The following is a 25,727-nucleotide window of genomic DNA, read 5'->3' as shown; positions in this document are numbered from 1 at the left end:
AGTAAGGACGTGGAATATGCATGCTGTGTCACAGGTGGTTTTTCCTGTCTGTTGCTTTCTTTGTCCCTTTGTCTAAACTCCTGCCCTTTCCTCTGTATAAATAAGATGGTTTGTGTCTTGTATGGTGCTCATATTTATCTGGGCGTATTAGCAGAGCGCTGTGCTAATAAAACAGAGTGGTCTGACAAACTGTGAGTCCTGAGTCTAACTTTGACAGTGGGTAATCTACTGCATTCTAAACTTGGTTCTGGCCTCGTTGATCTAGTGAGATCTGTCCTAATTCATCCCTTGTCATAGTTCCCTTCCTCCTAAACACACACAAACTTTACCCCTCTCTATTTCTCATTCAGCTCTCCCAAGCATACAACTTATGCATCAGCAGTCCGCTCTAACATAACTGTGCATAACTAGGAATCCTCCAGAACTGTTTATAGGATAGGAAGCCTGACACCTATGCCTGTCTTCTATCTGGGGAGTGATACCCCCTCAATCTGAACTGCTGGCTGGCCCAGTTTGCCCCTGATTCCACCAACATCCGTGTCTTTGGATATTTGCCTGGCTTGCAGAGAGGTGCATCACCCTTCAGCTGTCTTGTTATGCTTCAGCCTAACAGGATTTAAAAATTCTTAGACTGGTATCTTGTCCAGTACAAATACTTTTTTTTTTTTTTTTAAGTGTTCTCTCTAATGGAGCTTGAAATTAGTGTTTATTTTTCCTAATTGCCATGCAGACAGGGATATTATCTCTTTAGCTCTCATTTGTGGCATGATAAATTCAACTTGCAAAATAAGTGTGTGTAATTAATATATATAAAATTTTTATGCAGATGCTGTCTGTGATGCTGCAGAATAATCTTTACTACTACATTGGGAAGGGAAAGGAAGGATTGGCTTCTGGTTCAGAAAGATCTGGCGTCATTTTCCAGACTATCACAGGCTTTGGGGGCAGGTTGTTTATCTCTGTGTGCCTCAGTTCCACACCTGTAGAATGAGGATAATGCTTCCCTCCATCCTGGGCTGTTGTGAAGATAAATGTATGTGTTTGGAAAGTGTTCCCTTATGGTAGTGAAGACTGAAGCCATACCTAGATGAATGCCACTTTCTGTGGCTGCAGCAAAGAATCCTGTGGCACTTTATAGACTAACATCCGACGAAGTGGGTATTCACCCATGAAAGCTCATGGTCCAAAACGTCTGTTAGTCTATAAGGTGCCACAGGATTCTTTGCTGCTTCTACAGATCCAGACTAACACGGCTACCCCTCTGATACTTTCTGTGACTGTTGCTCTAGGTTTTTATAATGTGCCATTCCTGCCCGTTGACTTTAAGATAATTAGCATCAGCTGCTCTAGGAATGGGCATAATAAAATATACATTACACATGCACACACAAAGAAACTACATTAAAAACAGGAATCAGTTCTGGGTTCTGTTCAATATCTTCATCAATGATTTAGATAATGGCATAGAGCAGTGGCAGGCAACCTGCAGCCCATGGGCCACAAGCAGCCTGTCAGGGTAATCCACTGACAGGCCACAAGACCATTTGTTTACATTGGCCATGCTTGTGGACAGTCAATGTAAACAAACTGTCTTGTGGCCCACCCCCGGCTTACTCAGATGGGCCGCAGGTTGCCCACCACTGGCATAGAGAGTATACTTATAAAGCTTTGTGAATGATACCAAGCTGGGAAGGGTTTCAAGTCCCTTGGAGGATAGGATTAAAATTAAAAATGATCTGGACAAACTGGAGAAATGGTCTGAGGTAAATAGGATGAAATGGGATAAGGACAAATGCAAAGTACTTCACTTAGGAAGGAACAATCAGCTGAACATGAACAAAATGGGAAATGACTGCCTAGGAAGGAGAACTGCATAAAGGCATCTGAGGGTCAGAGTGGATCACAAGCTAAACATGAGTGAACAGTGTAACACTGCTTCAAAAAAAAACCCAGCACTCATCATTCTGGGATGTATTAGCAGGAGCGTTGTAACCACGACCCGAGAAGTTATTCTTCCGCTTTACCCCATGCTCATTGGACCTCAACTGGAGTATTGTGTCCAGTTCTGGGTGCTACTTCAAGAAAGATGTGGACAAATAGGTGAAAGTTCAGACAAGAGAACAAAAATAACTAAAGGTCTAGAAAACATGACCCATGAGGGAAGATTGAAGAAACAAATGGATTTGTTTAGTCTGGAGAAGAGAAGACTGAGGGGGGACATAACCGTTTTCAAGCACATAAAAGATTGTTGCAAGGAGAAGGGAGAAATGTTCTCATTAACTTCATAAGCTAGGACAAGAAGCAATGGGCTTCAGTTGCAGCAAGGGCAGTTTAGGTTAGACATTAGGGAAAACTTCCAGTCAGGGTAGTCAAGCACTGAAATAAATCGCTTATGGAGGGGGTTCAGCATCAGTGCTGGTATAGCTTGGAGGTGTATTAACTCCCTGTGGGGTCGCTCCATTGCCACAAGGTCATTCAGCCCATAGTTGTACCTTAAGTACTAACCCCCACAAACACCATGGAGCAAGGGGAGAGGTTAGAGCCCGTGGAACTGTGCAACGGAGGCGACCATCCAGGTGCCCTCTTGAGAGCTCCAGATGGGATTAGGGCAAGGTGCTTTTGAACCATACCTTATTAAATAAATGCTGAAGCAGATGTATAGCTTGGCAGCTCACCTAAGGAGTGTATTTCACTTGGAGCACAGGACCTTGCGGCTCAGGGGCAGCCCTTGCTGCATATTGGTTCCCAAGTGAAGTTTATGGCTTGGAACAATGAAAACAAAACATTTTTGCTATATTTTGTTGGAGGGGGGATCATCTCTATTTATAATGAGCACAGATTTTTGCCCTCATCATCCCCACTAGACACAAATGTCACATTAACCCTCTGTATGTTTGTATCTCTTTTCTGGGGTAATGGAGGAAGTGGACACACTAGGAGACTAGTGCATTGTTGCTTGGAGGGGAGGGGGAAGAAAAGCCATGAATCCACTTTCTGAAATTTGCACGGTCATGGCTTTTGAAGGCATTTGCATTTCTCCTTCCCCAGCCCTACGTCCCCAGTTCCCTCCTCTGTGCTTTCTACCAACTTTCTGGGAGGCAGATGGAATAAGGAGAGGTGGGCAGGCTCTTCTGTACTGGGAACACACATTCTTCTCATTCAAAAAGGGAAAAGAGCTAGAGTGTGGTTGCATCATAATGAGCATCTCTGACCCCTCAATCGCAATGAGTCTCTTTCCCCAGTGCATCACCACTTCCCGATTTTCACAGACAGTCCCCTTCTTTGGATGAAATCATCTTGAATTAAAACATAAAGGGAAACGTGGAGCCATTTGTAGGATTGTGAGCCTTGCTAATGTGCTCACATCTCAGATAATCTACTTTTGGATTGTTGTTGTCTCAGTGTCACACACCTGTAGTGAAAATATCTCAAAGGCAAGTTTTGTTTTAATCTTTTCAGCTTTCTGTTGCTTTCTCCTACATTCCTCTCCTTTGCTCTTCTCGTCACTACATCAGCTGTTTCTTCAATGCCACATAAAGTGCCCACACAAAAATCAACCAGATGCTCTTTGAGTCTCCAAGAAACACAAATCCATCAAGCATTTAATGAAGCAAAGATATTAGCCCTATTTTCTGCACTGACCTTGTGCCTTTATAGGGATCCCTGCATTTATTCCACAAGAATAAAAATCCACAGACATTAATGAAGTCTTCATTTTTGTTACCTTTCATCCTTCCAGTAGTAAGTTGGTAGTGAATTGTGAACTACTTTTCACTGGCCTAGGCGAGACCAAAGTAACATCTGGGTCTAGGGATGGTGGATTTTAATTTTGTCTCCTTAGGGTTATCTGTCTGAGTGACAATTTAGCTAAGGCAAGTCCAGCCTTTCTTTGGTTAGAAAGGTCCCCTCCCTGTTTCAGTTGGCTTGAGCTGTCTGTCTGTGCAGTGAATGTGTGCCTCCTTTCATAACTGACTGTGCCACTCTGCAGTTTGCCCCCACCCTTTCCCCACCTTCCCCCTCCTGAAACCTGGCCTCTCTCTCTCTGAGCTCAGCCCTTCTCGCCTGCCTGTGCTTCTGAGCTCTGCCCCCTCCAGCTGGAGACTCAGGTTTATCTGGAGACGGAGGGGCTCATTCGGGAGCTGAGATCTGGGAGGTGAAGGAGAGATCCATTGGAACCAGGAGAAGAGAAAGGGGCTAGCTTCACTGAAGAGAGGCAGAGCGTGGAGACCATGGCTGGATTCTCAGCTCTTGGGCTGCTCTTTTTTTTTCAACTACTAGCCACATCCTCAGCTCAGGTAAGAATGTGCTTTTACTTCTAATGGCCAAAAATCCCAGCTATTGATGGAAAAAATACGTAAGGATCGGAGGGTCTCACAGCAGCAGGATTAAATGTGCACCATATTGCAGCAGGCCAGATAACTGCTGTTCATTTAAAATTGAAAGTTTTGTGTGTCAGAGAGCATGTTGCCTAGCGGTGAGAGCAGAAGTGTTTACTGGTAGGGGTTTGTTTCATGTCCTATGATATGGAAACTGCCACTTTAAACTTTATGTAAAAGAATTTTCCTCATAGTTTGGTTTATAGCTGTGTCGGAAAAGCCTCAGGAAAAGGAGAAGGAAACGGTGATTTAGGAAAAAATATTTTTGTTTTACTATAAAAGACAAAGTTGCCCACTAAATAGAAACCCCCTGTGCTCCACCTCTTCATCCAGTTCTGGGTTTTTCTTCCTCACCCGCCTCCAGTTGATCTATTTTTGAGACATGTTTAGGAACAAGCACATTTAATTTGTATTCATTCAGGTGAAGCTACGTGTAGTCGTAGCAAACGTCCCTGTAGTGGTGTTAACTTTCCAGTGTGTATCATTCAGGAAAATTCTTGGGGGGAGGATTTTTCATTGCCTTCATGAAGGAATTTTTGCAGCCTGGCTCAGGAATTCTGAGCTGACCCTCATCTGCTGTGAGCAGAACTCACTCCACAATGAAACCTTTGTTCCCTGAAGCTGCATTGCAGGTACCCTCTGGAGCTCTTTCCACAAAGCAGACATTTTATAGGATCCCCACTTCTCCCGCACCCCTAAGAGCTAAACCCCCACATATTGTCCAGCTCAGATGGGCAATTACTCAAGTCCCTTTAGCTGTGCCTTCCTTCAGACATTAACTATATGGTTCCAACTCTTCTGCTGCCTGGTTGTATATGGAATGTGAATGTCACTTTTAATACCAACCGCACACACAGATTATTCTAACTTGGCTTTGCCTTTTCTCTGTGTCTACACTGTGAGTGACTGGGAATCGTTTTAGAGCCACTCCTGGAGCCAGGGCAGATATGATTCACTGTAAGCTTCCCATTCAATAAACAGCTCCTGCTGAATGGGGATGGGTTGGGTCTCACAGAAGCACCGAGGATGTGCTTAGATTCTTAGCAGATTAAGTCTGGAAAGATCCTTGCTTCCTCTGAGCCTGTCATGGATAGAAAAGGGGAGCTGGAGTCGTGCTGTGATCTGTGATCTACTGTGTGTGTTTTTTCTTCTGTTCCCTCTCCCCATCCCTCCCAGAGAGCAGGACCACGAGGCCCTCCTGGACCACGAGGACTCCCTGGATCACCTGGCAAGGAAGGCATAGATGTGAGTGCTGAGCAGCAGGCGGCAGGCTGAGCTGGGGGAGGGAGGTGGGGTGGAGCAAGAGGAGGGCACATTTCATAGAGGAATTCTTCTAGTCTCCTGTCCTCCAGAGAGAGGCTCCAGGCATTTGGGCAGCACTTCAGAGTGACTGAATTAACAGCCCATGTGCCGTAGGCAAGGAAACCAAGGGGCTCTGTCCTGCTGAGGCTGAGTTACGTCTGGAGGTGCTGAGTGCCTAGGAGTTGCTCAGCACCTTGCAGGATCAAGTCCTCAGTGCCAAGTGGGAGTTTATGACAAAGCTCGTGTGTACAACAAGTATTTGGTAATCTTCCGGGCCTCCTGCAACACTTTCTCTCTGGCATCTGCAAAGGATGCAGGTTAAAGGGTGGAGGACAGTGGTGGGCTTAGTGCAGCAGTTATTGTACTGGGTGGTGTTATTGCACGCTCGGTGCAATACTTTGTATTTTATACCATTAGACAATTGTTTGTTTTAAAAGGTGTCAAGCACCTGGCTCTCCGGAGAGGCCCTAGAAAGCTGAATTAAATATACCACACTGGATGCTGATCTCACTCACACTGGCTTGACACCACTCTAGCTACACTGTCTTCAATGGAATTACCTCAGATTTACACCCATCTGATGGAGATCAGAATTTGGCCCATTGATTCTACTTGGAACTTAAATGTCCTTAGTTTGTAGCAAGAGGCAAATTAAATCTATGGGAATACTGTTTTGATGGTTAATTCCTTAGTATTAACCCTTCCCTGTGACTGCAGGTTCAGCATCTGAGTTACTGAAGAATTTAGTGAAGGAAGAAATCTTGTCCTATTTCTTTTAGTTGAAGTTTCCACTGAAATGAATTGAAATGTATACCCACTGGATAAAGACAGTCTTGTCTTCCACACCTATCACAGTGGATTAAAATCGGTTCAGGTGATCTCAAAGGAGACTATTAATATCTCAAATACTGAGGATCAAACTCTGATCTCTTCATTCATGTTGAGTAGCACCTTACTCCTTGAGCTACTTGTGGAGTAATTTTGCTACTCATCATGAGTAAGAGTGTCAGCATGGGGCCTTAAAAGCAGTCTTTTGAAATTCTATTCCTCCCATGCAAGTTAGTTTCTTTTGGATGAGAAAGCTAAAACAAGGTTTATTCCTTTGCATCTTGTAACGGGTGAACAAGTAGCTTTTGTGCTGGTGATTGCAATTTTTTATGACCATTTTGCAAGGCTGGCCCCAGCGAAAACCTCACTGTTTTGCAGCCATTTCCCTCCATGTGTTCACTAGACTAAGGGAAACCAATATACTAAATAATCTTATCCTAGTTTTTAATAACGAATGGTTTAGAGAAGGCAGGTCGCAAACTTCTATCTGAAATTTTATAATAGAAGAACAAGCCAATTTAAAATGAAAGATAGCAAAAGAAGTTCTTTTCCACACAATTAGCCTGCAGAACTAATTGCCACAAGTTATTATTGCATGCCAGAGCTCAGCAGGATTCAGAAAAGGATTGGATGTTTCTATGGGTAAAGGGTGATGATAATAAGGATTAAAAGAAGACTAAGAATTTTAGGACGGGTATAAACCTCATGCTTCAGTTCATAGACCATCAGCTAACTAATAGGGATCAGGCAGAAACATTTCCTGGAAGCAGGCTGTTCTGTTACTGCATTCCGCTGGGTTTCTTTCATCTTCCTCTGAAGCAGGTGTTACTGGCTGCTGTCAGAGAGCGAATACTGGGCTCGATGGATGACCGGTATGATGGCAATTCCTATGATCCGAATACTGTGCCGTTCCCACTAAACAATTTCCCACATAAACAGAAGTTAGTGTCCTTTGATTTTAATAATCCAAAGATACCATAGAGTCACAGAAATATAGGGTTGGAAGGGACATCAGGACTCATCTAGGTCGGGCCCCCCACACTGAAGCATGAATTCAGTAGATCTACTCCATCCCTGACAGATACGTTTCCAACCTGTTCTTAGAAACCTCCAGCTTCCCTAGATGACCTGTTCCAGTGCTTAACTCATTATGTAATTAGAAAGTTTTCTCTAATATCTAACCTAAAGCTTCCTTGCTGCAGATTAAGCCAATTATTTCTTATCTTTCCATGGGCTGACGTAGAGAACAACTGATAACCTTCTTCACATATGTTAAAAGGTGGTTTTAAAGGTGGCTATAAGTCCCCATTCTCCCCTCATTACTCCCCCTCCCCCCTAGTCTTTTAGACTAAACATGCCCAGTTTTTTTCAACCCTTGTTTTCTAAGGTCTTGTCATTTTTGTTGCTCTTTTTGGATGCTCTCCAATTTGTCCACATCATGTCACAATGCAGGCAGATCCGTGTTGTCAAAGTGTGGCAGTCTGCTTAGATAGATGTTTTTGAAGATGTGTCGGCTGTTCTAAAATGAAAAGAAATAAAATGCTGTTCCTCACCCTGCATGGACTGGGTTTCCCTTCAAGGAACCCAAGGCCACGCTTTCAAACGTGCCCTGTAATTCTAGGAACCTCTGTTCTGGGCTCCACTCTGAGACGCCACTGGCCCGAGTGCTCACAGCTCCAGCCAAAGTCAGCGGGAGCTGCAGATGGTCAGCACTTCTGAGGCATCGGGCTTCGCGTGTCTCAGGTGGGAGACCCAGAAACGGAGACATCCCTACCTAATGGCCATTCATGAAAACTTGGCCCTCGTTGTCCAACGTGGGCCTGATCCTGCAAAGCTCTGAGCACTGCTTGCACATTTTTAGGGGCTTGTTGAAGGAAATGGACTTGGAGGGCACTTGGCACCTTGCAGGATGAGGCCAGGTAATAATAATGAGTAATTAATCAGCTGAAGCTAGTCTTGATAGATCATAATATTAGACTGAGTTAAATCTCAGGGGCGCCAAACCCTGCAGACGTAGCTCATGGCTTGCAGAGGGAGGTTGGTGAGAGTTTTGACCATGTAAGGAAGGCAGGATTTCTCTCAGACTCTGTCCTTAACTGAATGAAAGAAGGATGCAGCAGGAGCAAAAAGAAGGAAAACATGCTGTCGTGTATTAATAAATAAGAAATGCTCATCAGTCATTCAGGGTCAGAGCCTCGTATCATTCCGCCCGTTGAGTCTGCAAGGAATCCCATTGACTCAAAGCGTCAGGGTCAATATTTTAGTGGTTAGCATCGAGTGCACCAGCATAATTTAAGGACCACCGTTTGCCAGGGTTCTCTTAGAAGATGTTGTGAGGTGTGTAATCCCACATGGCTGGGCCTTTTTATAGCTCTGAATATAGAGGAACCTATTGAGGGTGTGTCAGAAATCTAGGCTGGTTTTTCTTTAATGAAAAAGCAGCTGTGTAAATTCTAATACTGTAAAGAAATAACTTACTATTTTATACAAGTGAGATCATTTTCAAAGGCATGCTCTGAACTTTTCTTGAGCATTTTAAGATACTATGATTTCCTCATGTTTTTTTTTTTTCCCCTGTTATTTTCTAAAACCATTCTGGCCACGTTCAGTTCATAGATGGCTTTAGAGAAATGAGTGTGCAGAATGACTAAAGAGCATTTGCTGCAGAAGTGTGCAGCAACTGCTGAATATAGGCCTCAAACAATGAACATTACATAACACGCAACTAAATTATTCAGGCCAGCTCTGGATAAACCTTAAATGAACCCGGTGCTATTGGCACCCTTTCCAAAAGCTCCTTGCTTTGCTTCTGCCTCTCACTTTCAATCCCATTGAAGCCTCCTCTAATTATCTCCTTTAGAACACTGCATGTTCCATGATCTGTAACAAGGTAAGTGCTTAGCTCCCAAGAATACAAAGGGTGTGTTGTGATTAAACCAGTCACCTGAAAGTTGCTCTGAATTATTTCCAGCATGCAATTGTTACAAAGCCATTGTCAGATCTCTGACAGACATTTCCCCTCCGGTCTGACTTTAATACAGGGTGGCTGAGACTAAGTAAACTTACTTCCATCTCATGTAAAACAGGGGAGAACTATTTCATTACTGACAGCCACTGATTCTAATTCACTAAGAAGGATGATAGCGATTTACCACCAGAGGTATAAACGCTGATCAAAGTTCTGATTCTGAATGGGTTCTGCTAGCGCAGACCCCAGTGCTAAGGCACAATCCCCCTGAAATCAGATGGGGACCCCACAGGGGTTCACGATAGCAGATCCCAACGTGTGATCAGGTCAAAAGACAGGAGAACTGTTCCGCAGTGGCTTTCTCTAATGCTGTGACCTTGCTGCCATGTATCAGTATCACAGAGGCCTGTAGGGAAGGCGGAAGGGTGATGGTGATAATCTAGAGGAGGATATAAAACATTGCTGTTCATTCTGTTATTCAAAAGCTGCCATCTCAGCATAACTTTCCCCCTCATTTTCATTATAAAAGCTCTTCCCCAGCTCGGATAAGGGCAACTATCTGTGGCATGTTTCTGAGCAAAGGACTGCAATGGAATGGCCTCCACAAGTCAGAGCACAAAGACACCCTCTATTTACTGACCCTCCAAGCTCTGTGTTCTCTCAACAGCCGCGCAACACGCAAATCCCTGCACTCTGACTGATTCAGGGCAGCCGGTCCAAGCGTAGGGATTTGCACAGGAACTTTATGGTTGCAGACACAGTAAACACAGAGTCAGGTCTCAAATTCTTCCACCTTGGTTACTGTCTTCACAACTTCCCCCCCAAAATGCCCACTGTGAAGATGGCCACCGCTCACCCTACTCGGTAGACCACTCCTGTGCCTCCACATCTCCTCCTAAGGAAAAATGGAGCTCTCACTTCCCCCCACAAGTGTAATTAACAAAAAATAAATTTAAAAGGCAGTGTGGGTTTATTATTTATTTAATGCCTGCTCCATTCCAGCCATAGGCCACCTCCTCAGCCATCTCTTTGCCCTGGAACTTACTTTACCCAGGATAGAGCTAGTACATCTTAAACCTAGAGCACCCTGAAACAATCCTCTAGGTAGCCTTCTGGAGGGGGAATGACCCGAGGTCTCCTTGATCACGGTCACTGAAAGGTGGTTTAAAAAATAAAAGCAGAAACTTTGTCGGAAAAGTAAATCCTGCCTAAAATTGTTTTCTGAAGAATTTCCCCCAAGCAGACATCACTGTGGTTTCTAGGCAAAGTGGAGGAAAAAAGGTTAATATTCTATCTGCTTCCAGGTGACTGGGGATTCCCTTTCCACAAGGGAAATTTCCAGGTGGTGTCATAACTGGTTTTACACCACCCATTTCTGCCCCCCACTCCAGTGAGGGCGCAGGAAGGATTGTGGTGAGAAAATGCTGTGCTCCAGTGACCACAAGGCTGCTCTAACTTCATGCCGGGATGACTGGCTCCAGGGTTAGGAGAGTAGAAAAGTGGCAAGTAGCCATCCATGCCCCCTCCCCAGAGCACAGCTCAGGAGAGCTGAGACATGTTGAACTCATGGGCATAACAAGCAACACGTTTTCTTAGATTATTAAGAAACATTGCAGAGATATATAGGTATATAGACTATATTATCTCCGTCACAGATACGTAACACTTCCTGCGCAGATTAATATAATTAGGCCATCTTCTTTGTGATTTTTTATTTTAAAATAGGTAGAGGGAATGCAATAGCAGTTTTTAGGCGAAAGAAAATGTTTTTCTCTTCATTTGAGCTACATTCATTAAATGCTCAGCTTGTCTGCAGCAGTGGATCATTCTGTTTTATGTACCGAGATGGCCCCATTGCTGGAGAATCTGAGCACCTCACAATTTGTAATGCATTTATCCCCACAAGAGGGAGGTGGTTTTATCCCCATGTTGCAGGCAGAGACACAACAAGGCCAAGGATTTGCCCAAGGAATCCAGTGGGAGAGCAAGGGATTGAGCCCTGGGATTCCCAAACCACTGGGCCATCCTTGCATCATGGTGTGTAGAGAAGACGAGGAAGTAAAAATAAAGCTCAGACAGTTCCCATTCTTTCATATCGCTTGGTCCGTGGCCCACACTAACCTATAAACAATATGAATGTGCAGCATAGTATTGGGTGTGGGGAGACGTGGTCCAGCAACAGGAGTGGAGGTGGCTCATTTGTTGTACAGGCTGTGACTCAAAGTCCAGTTTGGAGATTTTTTATTTGTCACCTCCATGCCGGGTTGTCAATGCCATCATTTTAACCTGGATCACCAGCAACACTGAATATAGGAGCCAATGACTAGTGGTGCAATGTTATCGTTAGCAGCGGCCTTACTTTTGCAATTGAATTGGGAGGAATGGAAATCAGTTGTTTTTCGCTTGTGTCTTCTCCTCCCTCCCAAGATTAACCCCCCCAAAAAAGCCCGTGAATACAATCAGTTCAGACACATATAGCCTTTCTCATCACTGGTTTATGGGCACATGTTCCCCTGAGAGTGTCACAAATCCTCAGGATGTCCTCTTGTGTCCGGTTTTGCATTTGGATCTCCAACTCAACAGAATATGTAAGCGCTTCAGTGGCCAGATGGCTTCCTCTTTGCTTTACCTCTGAGGAAGCCCAGAGTGTAAATTATTCCTAGAAGGGTCTGGGACAAATTATGCTGTTTGAGCAGCATTCAGAATCATAGGACTGGAAGTGACCTTGAGAAGTTACCAAGTTCAGTGCCCTGCATTCATGGCAGGGCTAAGTATTATCTATACCATCCCTGACAGGTGTTTTTCTACCCTGCTCTTAAAAATCTCCAATGATGGAGATTCCACAACCTCCCTAAGCAATTTATTCCAGTGCTTAACCACCCTGTAGGTTAGAAAGTTTTTCCTAATGTCCAACCTAAGCCGCTCTTGCTGCAATTTAAGCCCATTGCTTCTCGTTCTATCCTCAGAGGTTAATGAGAATAATTTACCTCCCTCCTCTTTGTAACAACCTTCTATGTACTTGAAAACTGTTTATCATAAATGAAAACTGTTAACTGAATCGTCTCTCTCTCCAGAGATTGCTGGTGAATAACACATGGGTTTTGTAGATAGAATTGCCAACCCTCCAGGATTGTCCTGGAGTCTCCAGGAATTAAAGATTAACCTTTAAGAACATAAGAATGGCCACACTGAGTCAGACCAAAGTCCGTCTAGCCCAGTATCCTGTCTTCCGACAGTGGCCAATGCCATGTGCTTCAGAGGGAATGAACAGAACAGGTAATCATCAAGTGATCCATCCCCTGTCACTCACTCCCAGCTTCTGGCAAACAGAGGCTAGGGACACCATCCATTAATCTTTAATTAAAGATTATGTCATGTGATGAAACTTCCAGGAATATGTCAAACCAAAACTGGCAACCCTCAGAGATGTAGAAGATTGGATCAGGGAGCTTCATGTTTCAGAGGATGTCAGGATCAATGACTTAGCGTATAGCAGTATGTGGCTGCTGCAAATAGACTGTAACAGGGAGAGATTTCAGTTTCATTGTCTTTTTTCATTCCTTTAGGGAGAACCTGGCCCACCTGGTTTACCTGGCCCACCAGTAAGTATTTACTGATCAACAACTAATTTACTCTCTTGCTTGTAAATCTGCTACGAGGAATAAAGTATGTGAATCCCTAATTTTTCATCAGCAAGGGTCACAAACTACACTTTCTCCTCTCAGTCCACAGCAGAACTCCTATTTGCATGTTTGGCTTGCAAACTGAGAACAACCGGCAGCATGGAGTCAGCACTGACCTTAAGAAGAAACACAGGGCTTGGCTACACTTGGAAATGTGCAGCGCTGGGAGTTACAGCTGTGGTCGTACAGCTGTGTAGGAACAGCGCTGCAGTGTGGCCACACTGACAGCTACCAGCGCTGCAGTGTGGCCACATTTGCAGCATTTGCAGCGCTGTTGGGAGTGGTGCATTGTGGGCAGCTATCCCAGCGTTCAAGTGGCTGCAACATGCTTTTCCAAAGAGGGGGGTGGGGTGGAGTGTGACAGGGACCGTGGGGGAGACAGAGAGAGTGGATTTTTGGAGCAGACACTGTGACAGCTCCCTGCCTTGCAAATTCTGGCCATTTCCCCCACACCTCTCTCAATCACTCTTAAATGCAAAAAGGCTTCAGACCAGATAAGCAGCTTCTCCGACGGAGTCCCTCCCGCCCCACCCTGCTGTGTCTCTCCTCAAGCAAACACTAGCAGCTGTTCTCAGCTCCCTGCCTTGCAAGTTCTAAGGACTGGAAGATACACAACAGCTACCTTCAATCATTTTAAAGTTTTGACCCTTCCCCCACCCCTCTCTTATACACTAAATCCAAATTATGCACTGTTAAATAGCCTTCAGACCACATAAGCAGCTGCTCAACACGGACTCCCCTCTCCCCTCAAACAAACAGCTGTGAACATTCCAAAGCAATTCCCCTGCCTCGGCTCGCTCGCTCGCTGGAGCAAAGAGCAGCTGTGTTTGTTTTTTAGAGCTGGTCATTCAGCCATTCTTCCGGTTTGTTGTGGACAGGAATTCTGGGATACCTCTTAATACCCTGGAGGCCAATAACAGCGCTGTTGGTGTCCGCACCTGATGAGCAGTGCTGCATCACCAGCGCTGGAATCGCTACACCCCAATCAGACCAGGTGTACAGCCAGCGCTGCAGCCAGGGAGTTGCAGCTCTGGCTGGGCTTTGTAAGTGTGTACACAGAGTGAGTTGCAGCGCTGTAACCCCTTCACCAGCGCTGCAACTCTCCAGTGTAGCCAAGCCCATAGTTAGGAGAGCAGAGGATCTGGGATAAAGCATCAGAATAGTGGAGCTAAAGGGCTTGTATTGTCATTCAACTCTCTTTGCAGACATTGTTTTTACAGTTCTTTCAACATGAGAGAGAACACTATGTAAATGCAGAGTTTTCATATGGTTATGCAGCACTCTCAGCTCCGGTCTCCAGTTTGCACACTTGTTTCTGGATGTCCAAACCATCATTTGGGCATTCTTCTGGTTGCTTGGCTTGCACACACAAATGCAGCTTTTGCACTTTGAAAATGAGTGTAGGCCACTCCTGCAACTGCTTTTAGTTTTACCTGCAAACGTGGACTGTAAAATCAAGCTTGGAAATTTGGCCCATAGTGAAAAAATGCGCAAACAAAAATGGTGAGTAAAGCAGCTTCAGAGATAAAATGAAATATTGTGACAGACTTTGCTGTAGGTGGCAAAACATGCGGGACTCAGTCCTCCACTCTGGCTCCGTAAAACTGAGGAGGGAGTGTGTGACAGTGCTAGCATTATGTCACCTTTGTGGCTTCCCATTCCTGAGATCATCCAGGGTCCTCTTTAGCTCCCTAGGCATCTTAGAGTGCCAGCTGCAACACTCCCAGTCACATCCTGATGCCCCCTTCTGCTTGGGACTGAATGGGGATCAATACACGTACATGGAACTGCACGAGAAGAAAGCTGTGCCAAGCAATTACCAGGTTTATAGAAAAATGAACCAAAGCACATAAGTGTCTAGAGATTTACATACTTGTAGATTAATTATCAAATCAATTTATTTTGAAGACATTTTCCTGCATTGCAGGATATAAATTTAGCACTTTAAGAAATGAGCTGATCATCTTCTATCTTATATCAAGTTATAGCATGCTTCTGTAATTATTATATTAACAATGGCTGTCTATTCATCTGGTTTAGGGGCCGAAAGGTGCATCAGGGAAGCCTGGAAAGGCAGGTGAAGCAGGGTTACCTGGCCTTCCTGGAGTGGATGTGAGTATTTCAGCTTCTTCTCTTGGATTGATCAAATATTTTACATTGGCATGACCCCAAAGCAGCTTGTCGACTTGCACTAACTCTCATAGGTAGCAGATGTGGGTGCTGAACTGAATCTGTCTCTTACACACCAAGGGAAATCTTATGCGAGATCAATGCAAACAGCAAATTTTAGTTGTTGTTCAGTTTTGCAACATGTTTTGATCAGCACGAAGTCAAAACTTAGCGCATCAGTGGTCTATCCTAGGCACTATCTGTCAGTGACTTGTTTTGATGGTATGATCAGCACTGTCTCTCTTCATGGTTACTCCCAGTGGCCCAGAACAGCCTCTGGCTGTTGGAGTTGCAGGTGATTTGAGGCGTGGAGAACATTTACATCATCAGGTGTTTATTGTGCAAGCCTCAAAATCCTCCTTTTATTTGGGCCGTTTGCACCCACCTGATGCATCAATGGCGTGAGCCAAGAGTAACCAAACCTACAGGAGTTCAGATTTGCTTCAGGTTCCATTGCAAGTGGATTCTAGGTTCCCAGTAGGTTCGGAATAAACCTCTTCAGTCCTCTTCAGGGTGCCAGATGTCTTCGGTCCTTTCCATCTTGGGATGCCAAATTACTGAAACACTGATATGGCTGCTGTATAATCAAGTACGAAAATAGACACATTTCTGATTAGAAATGAAGAAACAAAACATTAGACTGATAACATTTGGTCAGTTAAGTCCTTTCAAAATACATGAATGTTGTAAACCAATTCATATTTTTGGGATTCGGTGGCTCTTCAAGGCTTAATAATGCATGTGCTTCATTAAAGTCCACATGCAGCTGGCTTTAAGTGCAAATGAGGCAAGGCTGTGATCTGGTGGTAACTGTGCTACCAAAAGCCAATTACTAGTATGAGATCTAGTGGTTTGAATGCAATGGTAGAGCATTGAAACTGTAACTGGCCAGTCTTCCATGGACTTCTTGCAGCACGGCATTATTCTTTGCTGTCCTGTGGTTCATTGTGCATTGTCCCGCCCTAAAATCAGCACATATCTACCTTCCTGATGAGAGCACAGCAGCTGCATTCAGAGAATTGCGGGTCTCCGAGCCTAGCATACGACAACTGCTTGCCACCAAGCATCTAACCAGATTATGTACAGGATACAGCTCTACATCTCTTTGATCCAAATGCTGTAGCATTGTACTATGAGAACCTGGAAGTGAAACTGACTCAAAATACATCATGTCTGTTTTCATCCTCCCAGCTGAGTGAAATTCTGATGGTAAAAACTACATAAACAAGGAAAACAAAACTAGATTATCTGAACATGTGCAATGCTATGGTGCTTGGGGTTGCAAACACTACGAGGAAATCTTTAAGCATAAAGTTAATTGATTTTTTTTAAAAGTGGCTTATAAAAATATGTCTTGTTACTATTAATAATTTTTTAAAAGATAACCTAAATTTGGCTCTAAACTCCCTGGCAGTGTTCCTTTATCTATACAGTTGCTTCTGTAATTACTGTACTTTCCCTTTCCCCAGCAAGGTTCTGGAGGTTGTCTTCTCTCACCTCCTACACAACCTGTAGAACCTCTTTCATTCTGGTCTTTGACCCTTACATACTAATGAGGTTTGCCCTTCTGGGTGGTTAATCACCTGCTTCTGCTTCTGAGCACATATCTCTCTCACTATATCTGATCTGATGGCTTGTTATACCAGCCATCTTTCCTCTAGACAATTTCCAATGCTTTGAGAAAAGGCAGTAGGATAGTCCTTCAGCTCATATAAATTGTCATAGCTCCTCTGATTTTCATAGAGCTATGACTGTTTATACCCACTGAGAATCTATCCCAGTGTCTTCATCAGTCTCCTTTTATGGTTTTCCTAACTATCCTGTATATTTGATAAGCTAAATGTTTAACACTTGTTGTCCTCCATTATGGAGCACATGCCTCTTCCCATTTTCCATTTGTCCCCTTCCTCTGAGTTGTTTTGTTGCTGGCTTGAACATTGCTTCTAGGGGGATGGCCCTCCAGTTCTATATCTGTTGACATTTGCTTGAGCCCTCTGTCTCCCAGTTCTCTCTGGTTCAATCAGATCCTCGCTACACCGTGATTTCTTAGTACTGAACATTTCAAAGACTCAAGTTCTTCTCCTAGGTAAAAAAACAAACCAACCAAAACCCTGTGTTATCTCATCTCTCTGATTTCACTGTCACTCTGCTTAACTTTCCTTCCAAGGTCCAAAAACCTGGATTCATCCTTAATCCAAACTGCCTTCTTCACACCACCTCTTCTGTTTCTGTATGTGTCTGTCACCTTCTCTGGAACTCTCCTTGGATTGGTCCTTACACCAACCCTGACTTTGCGGAAATCCCTTATTCACATGTTGATCACTTTCCTCCTTGTCCATGACAGTTCTCTTTTATGAGCTTAAATTCCCATTCTTGATACTTCAGAGAGTCCAATGCTACAGCCAGGTCACTCTTGGCCTAGGAATTGTGACCAATAGCAGCCCATCCTTCATCACTTAATCCTGGGTCCATCTCCAAAACCCAATTCATGTTTGCCTTCCTGGTTTCCTGACATCTCTGTGGACTCACTCCACTCCATCTAACTTTGTCCCAAGCTCAGTCACTCCATGACTCCGGCCATGCTCTCCCTTCCATTCCCCATGGTGGACCCAATCTGTGACCTGATGTTGTATTTCTACAGCCTCATCTGTCTTGCAGTGACTTCCTTCCTCCCGCTAAGATGTTGAACCATGGCCTATATTTGACTCTGACCTTAAAACTTTCCTTTTCTTTAGTAGTTTTGACAGGGACACAGTAAGTATTTTGAGTCTTACTGAGTCACACCTGCCCATTAAAAGCAGTTTACTCCAAGAAACAGGTCACTCAAAGTGTAGGGTACCACTTAGGGTGAGTATGAAGGTCCTTCATGATACTGCAGCACATGAAAGATGTTAATGTATAAAAGTGTAAAGGTATTGCTATTGTGATCCTAAAAAGGGGATTTTAATTGCTCGCTGGCCCGATCCTGCCCAGACTTGCACACCTGAATAACTTCATTCATGTGAGCAGTTCCAGGAGAGTCTTTGCAGGATCAGGCCCTATAACACCCTTCCGAAACAAAGCTAAGCATTGAATCTGAGTCCCAGACTGTGGGACTTCACAGGTTTCAAGAAACAGAAACATATGGCTGTTGATTTTTTTCGTTAACATTCATGACGTGTTTTTAAACAGTATACCCCAAATCTCAGTTAAAATTATCAGTACTGTAACTATTTTAAAATGAATAACTGATGGAATAACACTTTTTTAACAACCATATGTGTTTTGATCATTTACTTTAGAGGCAAATTAAATGAAGACATTTTATTTTTAATATCTGATAAGGGATCTAATTATGAAAGTAGGACAAAACCTTCAAGGGCCAAAAATGTTCAAAAGTAGGTACAACAAGTGCCTCAGCTGAAATATATATACTCCCACTGTATGCAGAAACTGGTATTTGTATATGCAAATCAGATAATTGCACGCACAACTCTGGGGTTCTGTGGCAACTGTAGGAGCACACCGTGGGCTGCATGAGCACCCACTAGCCCTAGCTTTGGAAATTTGGTCCAAATTTTAGCTGTGGTTAAACAGTAACTGACTTGGGTGTTTCACCAGATGTGCTGAATGAGCAGAAGAGAGCCACGTACTTTCTGTCCCTGGTTTCTCATTAAGAGGATGGTTGTCAGGATTTCATGGGATTTGGGCACCAAGCTCCCTTAGCTCATCTGTAACAGGGATATTAGTTGGGGTTTCCAACAGGCTCTAGCTATGTCTTCTTCTCTGCTCTTATCCTTGCCTTTCTTTCCCTCCCAGGGTTTAACAGGACCCGATGGCCCACCCGGCCCAAATGGGCCACCAGGAGAAAGAGTAAGTAATAGAACTTAAATCCTTAGTCTTTATATTCCCAAGGTACTGCTCAATGGTTATTTCAAATTTCTTTGTAAATTGGTGACATTTAGAATATTATTTGTGTAGTCCAAGCACCTAGGAGCCCTAGTCCTGGACCAGTTCTCAGTTGTGCTAGGTGCTGTACTCCCCTTGCATTCTTGAAACCAACTGCTGTTCTCATCTCCCAGAATTGTTTTTTTTTCCCCGTGTAATTATGATCTAGGTTGTGCAGTGGGTCTAATGTTTGTATTTCAGGTGTTTGTGTGTGTTGACATATTTCACTGGTTTGTTTCTAATTGCCTCAGGGAGCCATGTATGTGCCTGGTCTTGGATGTCCCGGATAAGGAAATACCATTAGCAGACCAGATCTCAGGATACTTTGGGTGCATAACTAGCTCCTTGATGCATTCAGAAAGCCTGTGTAGAACATAAATTCAATTAACAAGCTTTCCAGGTTTATCCAAATACTGTTATTAGGGCTTTATTTGTGGTCTGAGTGCAGAGTCCTGTTTTTTTTTTCTACTGCTGGTTTTTTTTTCTCAGTTGCGTAGACTGGTGTCTTCCATTAATTCCTGAGTTGTGGTCACACTTGACATGGTGACATCATTAGTTGCATCAGCATGGATGTCACAGCCTTCACAGCAAGAAGCAAGATAGATTTTTTTTTCATTGAATGTAATAGCTGCTTATAGGAAATCTGCCAAGAGGCACTACGGGAAAGAGAGAGGTCTGCCGTAGATCTTACGGTGTGTTAGGTCTCAAGCATTGTCAGTCATGGAGCAAAACTGTGCTCTTGGCTGCTTCCCATCCGTGCAGGCATTCTCCACTTGAGAATCCATCTCTGCTGCAGTCATCTTCAATAAAAACAGAAGGTGCGGAACGATGTTGTGCACCAAGAGGAGATAAGTAGGGGGAGGTTTTCTGATGCACTCACCTTTGGCTTAACTCTGCTCCCGCTGCAGCCAATGAGTGTTTTATCCTTGATTTCAATGGGGATGGTTGGCACCTCCTAGGATCCAACCCCTGATTTTCAATACAAAGAAGGCCTGGGCCACAAAAACATGCCTTATTTGCATGTCCTGTTATCCATATTTGCACATGTCCATTTGAGTGCGCACACACCTGATATCCATGTGCAAACAGGGTACCTGAGAATTTGATGTATGCACAGAGTAACTCACATTTTAAGCATTGAGCTGAAACATGCAAATTCATGATTAGCACACACAACAACTGAACTGTATGTTCAGATTAGACATGTTCCCAGGTCTTGAAAACCTGTTTGTCAGCATGGTGCAAATTTTAGACCTGTTGACATTTACAGCATCTTTTTAAGGTCAGTGATCCATCTAGAAAGTCTTTTTATAGTCAATGCAATAAAAGCAGGGGAAGAAATTGTTGAATTTGAAAACAGAGTTTTAGCAATGCAGCATTGTTATCCTAACTTCATTTGCTCTGGCCCCTATTCAAGAAAGCACAGAAGAACCATTGCAATCAATGCAATACAAGCATGTGCGTACATACTGTCTTCAATGGATGTAAGCATGTGCTTAAAGTTAAGCACATACTTAAATTCTTTTCTGAATAAGGATGTTTTCCTAAACTTGGGCCTCTGTGGGTAAAAAGGCTCTTCTGGCTGTCATTATGACCAGGTGTGCTTGCCTTATGGCAGTGTATTCACAAGAGATTTTTAGCTTCTGTTACTATATTATTAAGAAATGTTTCTGTTCTCCCATAAAGGCTGCCTCTTGGTTTGTCAAAGAGATTCTCAAGCACCCTAATGAAGTAGTTCAGTTACTCTAGGTCTGTTCTCCCACTGACTTTAGGAGTAGGACTGTTCCTATATTGATTGCATTGTCAGCCCTGAGAAGTTTTTCAACAAGAAAACAATTAATTTTGGCTGTGAGATTACCTGATTATCACCTTATTGCTGATGCTAAAGGCTTTTAAAGATTTAAAAGATTTTAAAAGGGCTGTTTGAAGTTTAGGGTTTTATACTGTGTCTACACAGTGTAGCATGCATCAATAAATCAGTGGATCCCTGAGAAAATACCAAGACTCAGCTACTTTCTAGAACCCAGAATAATTTATATTTATGTCTGAGTTTAGACTGGCATATTAGGCACACATTTTATATACTGTATCCATGTATATTCAGAAGTAATGTTGCCTTACTGTAAAAAATTATGGTAAGATCATTTTCCAATCATAAGAGAAGGCATAGTGTTATCAGGAGAATGAGTTGAGTCAGAAAATGCATTATTAAGTGATGCACCTCCACTGAACTTAATTGAGTCACACCATCTGGCTCCAGGACTGCGTATTGACCTATAATCATTGAAAAGTAGAAGGAACCTTTATTGCTATGTATTAAGGACCCGAACTTGCCCTGCTGAAGTCATTGGGAGTTATGCAATTGATTTCAATGGGAGCAGAATCCAGGTTTAACTCAGTAGGTGTCAAGAACTTAACATTTTCTTTTTACAAGAACAGCATCTAGCCTTGTCCTCAGTGGTTGTAAAGATTTTAGGGTTAAAGATGAAAGTGATCAGAAGAAAACCTGAGTAATATGCAGTAGGACAATGGCTGAGCTGACATTTGCAGCAGAGTTGATTTTTATCGGATTACAGCCATTCCTAGCATGACACTTCTTAATGAGGCACTGGGCTCCTCAGAAATCTGTTTGCTTAACCATCCTGTTTAAATATAATAAGAGGAAACATTTCTAATCTCGGTTGGTATGCAGAAATCTTGGGGTGTAATGGCAGTGCTTCCTGGGATCACCAAGTAAACATTCTCACCAGCAGTTACTGGGTTATTTTCCAGGTCTGTCCATCTCTCTTGTTATCACACTCTGTACTGGATACAATTTCAGACTCTTTTCAAACTCAGAAATGCCCCCCAAATATTTCTGAATTAAAATAATGGTTTCCTGGCTGAGAAATTGGATGCCAAGTTTTAACCCTTAAGTGAGGGTCTTTTGGCTTCCTTTTAAATCCCTCTGAAAATAAAGGTCACTTCCATTTCCCAGGCATGTTCTGTGGGACTCAAATACTTGGCCATAATATTTCAGTGCTTGCACTCCTGACAACAATCTGGACCAGGACATGGGAAGGCAGGAGAGAGAACCTGAAGTGAAAGTCATCAGAAATCTTCTGAACTCTAAGACTGGCATGTTTAAAGGATCCTGGAGGAGTTAAGCACCCTTGGACCCCTTAAAAAATCCTAGCCCATAGAAAAATCACTTCTGGTTCAGTTTGAATTTTGAGTGGTGACATGCAAGAGTTTTTATCAGAGCTTGTTCACCCCGGCCTCATTTAACAGGCTCTGAAATAAGAGTACGCAGGACCGGTGCTAGAGTTTTTCGCACCCTAGGCGCACGGCCATTTCACCGCCCCGCACGCCGCTCCTGCGGCTCCGGTGAAGCTGCCGCAGCCATTTCTGCGAAGGGTCCGTTGGTCCGCAGCTCCGGTGGAGCTTCTGCAGCCGTGCCTGTGGGAGGTCCACCGGAGCCACGCAGGACCAGCGGACCGTCCACAGGCATGCCTGCAGCAGCTCCACCAGAGCCGTGGACCAACGGACCCTCCTCAGGCACGACTGCCGCAGGTCCACTGGAGCCGCCTGCCGCCCCCCTTCCTCGGCAAAATGCCGCTCCCTGAAAATCCTGGCGCCCTAGGCGATTGCCTAGTTCACCTCAATGGAAGTGCCGGACCTGAGAGTACGTGCTATATCTCTTGACGGACTGGTCTCCAAACACACGCAAAATTCCTCAGTAGAAAATAATGGAGTTGTTAGGGTGCATTTGTGCCAGTGTCATCTCTGAGACACCTGCAATTTATTGTCTATGCTTCTGCTTTCACTCCCAACATTTCTAAACTCTGCATTTAAAAAAATACTATTCTTTTTTGATTTTGGGGGAGTCAGAGCCAAGGTAATTGGAGTGCGAAGGCACCCCTGGCAGCCTGACAGACTCCCCTAGATAAGGAGGAAATCCCGTGAAGGCTACTCTTCAAGTGGGAACCTGACCTTGATGCTCTTTCCCTGGGGAGTTGCTGGGAGGAAAAGGGAGCTCCAGTTGCAATTTCACAAGTGTTCTATGCATGCTGCCCGATTCAATCTCAGGGCCTACGTGTGCAATTGTGTGGATGAAATTCTGAAAACCCGGGGGCTAAGTTCACAGTGGCATGGGCAGTTGTTCTAGTTTGTGCATCCAGTCACCATGCGCAATTGCGCACACACACTGACAGAATCCACCGTCTGTGTGTTCCATCATGGGAACTGCACATGCAGATTGGGCATGGATTTTGTGCAAGCATTTCGTGAGCCTGTGGCAATCTGACCCTGAGAATCCCAAGAGTCAGCGAATGTAACAGACGAGCACTCCACTCGCATGGGGCATCTTGTGTAAATGGATGGCGATTTTTACTGGCTGAGCGTTAAGTTTAAAATGTCCTATAAATAAATACATCGCTTGTTGTGGGTCTGAGTCTGCCACCTCCTCATTTACTGTTCTGAGTTCTGCCTTTACCCTGGAATTGCAGCAACTGAGAACAATAGTAGCAATGCAAGTAAAGATCTGTAGGCGCAGGAGAACAAAGCTGTTCTTATCTCGCATTGTGAGCATCGACATGGCATAGAAAAATTCAATGTGAGACCTGTGTTGGTGCCATTAAACAAAAGATGAGCTCACTATCACTCACACTGAATAAGAGTGGCACATCTCCTCCTCCTCCTCCTCCTCCTCCTTCTATCTTCCCTCATGCTTGTTAACATGAATAATTAAGTCAACCTTCTGTTATCGGCTGTCTGGCTGTATTTTTCTTACCCTGTCACAGCTGAATCTCCTTTCTGGTTAAGAATAGGCTAAGAACTTTGAGAACATCAGTCAGCTAAACTCAAGCAGAAACTCTTGGCAGTAGAAAAGAGGGTCGGGCTTGGGGTCTAATATTTGTGTGTTTACACATTTCATTGACTTTTTCAAGCTTCCTGGAGCCACTGATGGCACTGAAATAACGGGAGAGCTGGTCTCCTGATGCTATTTCATTTCCCAGGTGGTAGCAATGCTATGGGAAGGCCAGATGGTGTGTTACTTGGACCAATACATTGTTCTCCAAGACTAACAATGGTGGTGAAAAATGAAAGCTTTAAAAATACTCAGCTACTGATGTTTTGCCCAAATGCCAAGAGATTATCATTGAAGCAGGTTTCTGTGGAACTCCCGTGCATTTCGCATCCACAGATTTGTGTAAGCCCTTAGTTCCTGGGTACCTCACAGCTCCCTAAGTTATGTTCTGTAGACAACGATCCTATGTGTGCTTTCATGCGTGTGTGTCAGTCATTTGAGCTAAGAAGTAAACTCTTCCATTTTCACTGGTAGATTCAGGAGCATCTAGGGAGTGGAATTTTTTCCCCCAGGATGTCTGCCTCAGCTTATCCCCACATCTTTGACTGAGCCTTCGAGCTCTCTTCTGTGCTGCCCAGATCCTGGTGTGGTTGTGCACCGGGCTGGTCCTTGGGTGTAACTTAGAGTGGCCATCAGTGACCCTTGCAGGGCTGATACAGCAGCTGGGAATTGCTGAGCTGTAGGGAAGCCCCCGCCAAGTTCTGGTTTCCCTGCACATGCTCCCTACACTGACTCCAAGGAGGGAGGCGGGGGTCATGTTGGAGCCGTATTGCTGGAGGATGCCGCTTTGGGCAGGCAAGGTGGCAGAAAGCAGCCCTAAGGCAAGGGAGAAGCTGTATCAGATTGTATATTGGACCCACCCCCTTTTTCATGGTGACACGTTATTCGCCTTTCGATATTATTGTTGGTGTATGATGGTTTAGAATGGGACTGAGTCTTCCATTGCTGTTCAGCTTCCTTAGCACCAGCGGGAGGGCTGGCGGATTGTACATTCAGTTACTGCTAATACTATTTTTGTTAACTGATCCTGATCAGCAGCACCATTAGGCAGCTCATTTAGGCCTGTTTGCGAGCCCTTTGCTCACATTAGTAGCCATGTTGATTTCAGTGGAGCTACTTGTCAGGGCAAGGGTGCATGTGGGTGTGATCTCAGGCACAGACAGCTTGTATTTAAACCTTATCGACACAGTAGTAACCAGCACCTGCTGTCAGCCGCGGTCAAACGTGCGATTCCCTGATCTGTCCCCACCTTCCGAGGTGGAAGATAATCTTTGGTTCCCGTAATTACCTCCTTATACAACAGCAACGGCTGCTCCACACTAGGGACTCCCAATCTAGCCCTTTAGATATTGAATTGGGATTTTAGGACCTGATCTTGCAAGGTTAAAATCTGTGCCTAAGCATGGGAGAAGTCCCACTCAGGCATTAGTAAGCCATGCAGACACATCTCTGAATTCTTCCTTTGCTAGGAGCATACCATGCTATTTCCTAGGGAACTATTCATTGTTACAGGTGTTGTCAAAAGTGTGTCTTGATGAAGGTCATTTTTGATATGACAGTAGACAGGTAATAGCTAACTAGCAGTGCATCAACTGCATTGTAAGCCCTGGACTATGGGACCCAGG

General features: G+C 44.1%; 1 protein-coding gene across 1 annotated transcript in view; it reads left to right on the top strand.

Moving 5' to 3' along the window:
- Positions 1-3,714: 3,714 nt before the first annotated feature.
- The window catches only part of COL9A3 (collagen type IX alpha 3 chain), a 71,637-nt gene continuing 49,624 nt past the window's right edge, over positions 3,715-25,727 (top strand). The window contains exons 1-5 of the mRNA XM_075072224.1: positions 3,715-4,295; positions 5,553-5,621; positions 13,041-13,076; positions 15,198-15,269; positions 19,125-19,178. Of these exons, the coding sequence (XP_074928325.1) occupies positions 4,230-4,295; positions 5,553-5,621; positions 13,041-13,076; positions 15,198-15,269; positions 19,125-19,178 (297 nt within the window). The 5' untranslated portion in view covers positions 3,715-4,229. The remainder of the gene's footprint in view (positions 4,296-5,552; positions 5,622-13,040; positions 13,077-15,197; positions 15,270-19,124; positions 19,179-25,727) is intronic.

The sequence above is a fragment of the Chelonoidis abingdonii genome, chromosome 14 (genome assembly GCF_003597395.2).
Source record: "Chelonoidis abingdonii isolate Lonesome George chromosome 14, CheloAbing_2.0, whole genome shotgun sequence".
In the NCBI taxonomy this organism is placed as follows: Eukaryota; Metazoa; Chordata; order Testudines; family Testudinidae; genus Chelonoidis; species Chelonoidis abingdonii.
Note: the sequence above shows the minus strand (reverse complement) of the source record. Positions and strands in the feature narration are given on the sequence as shown.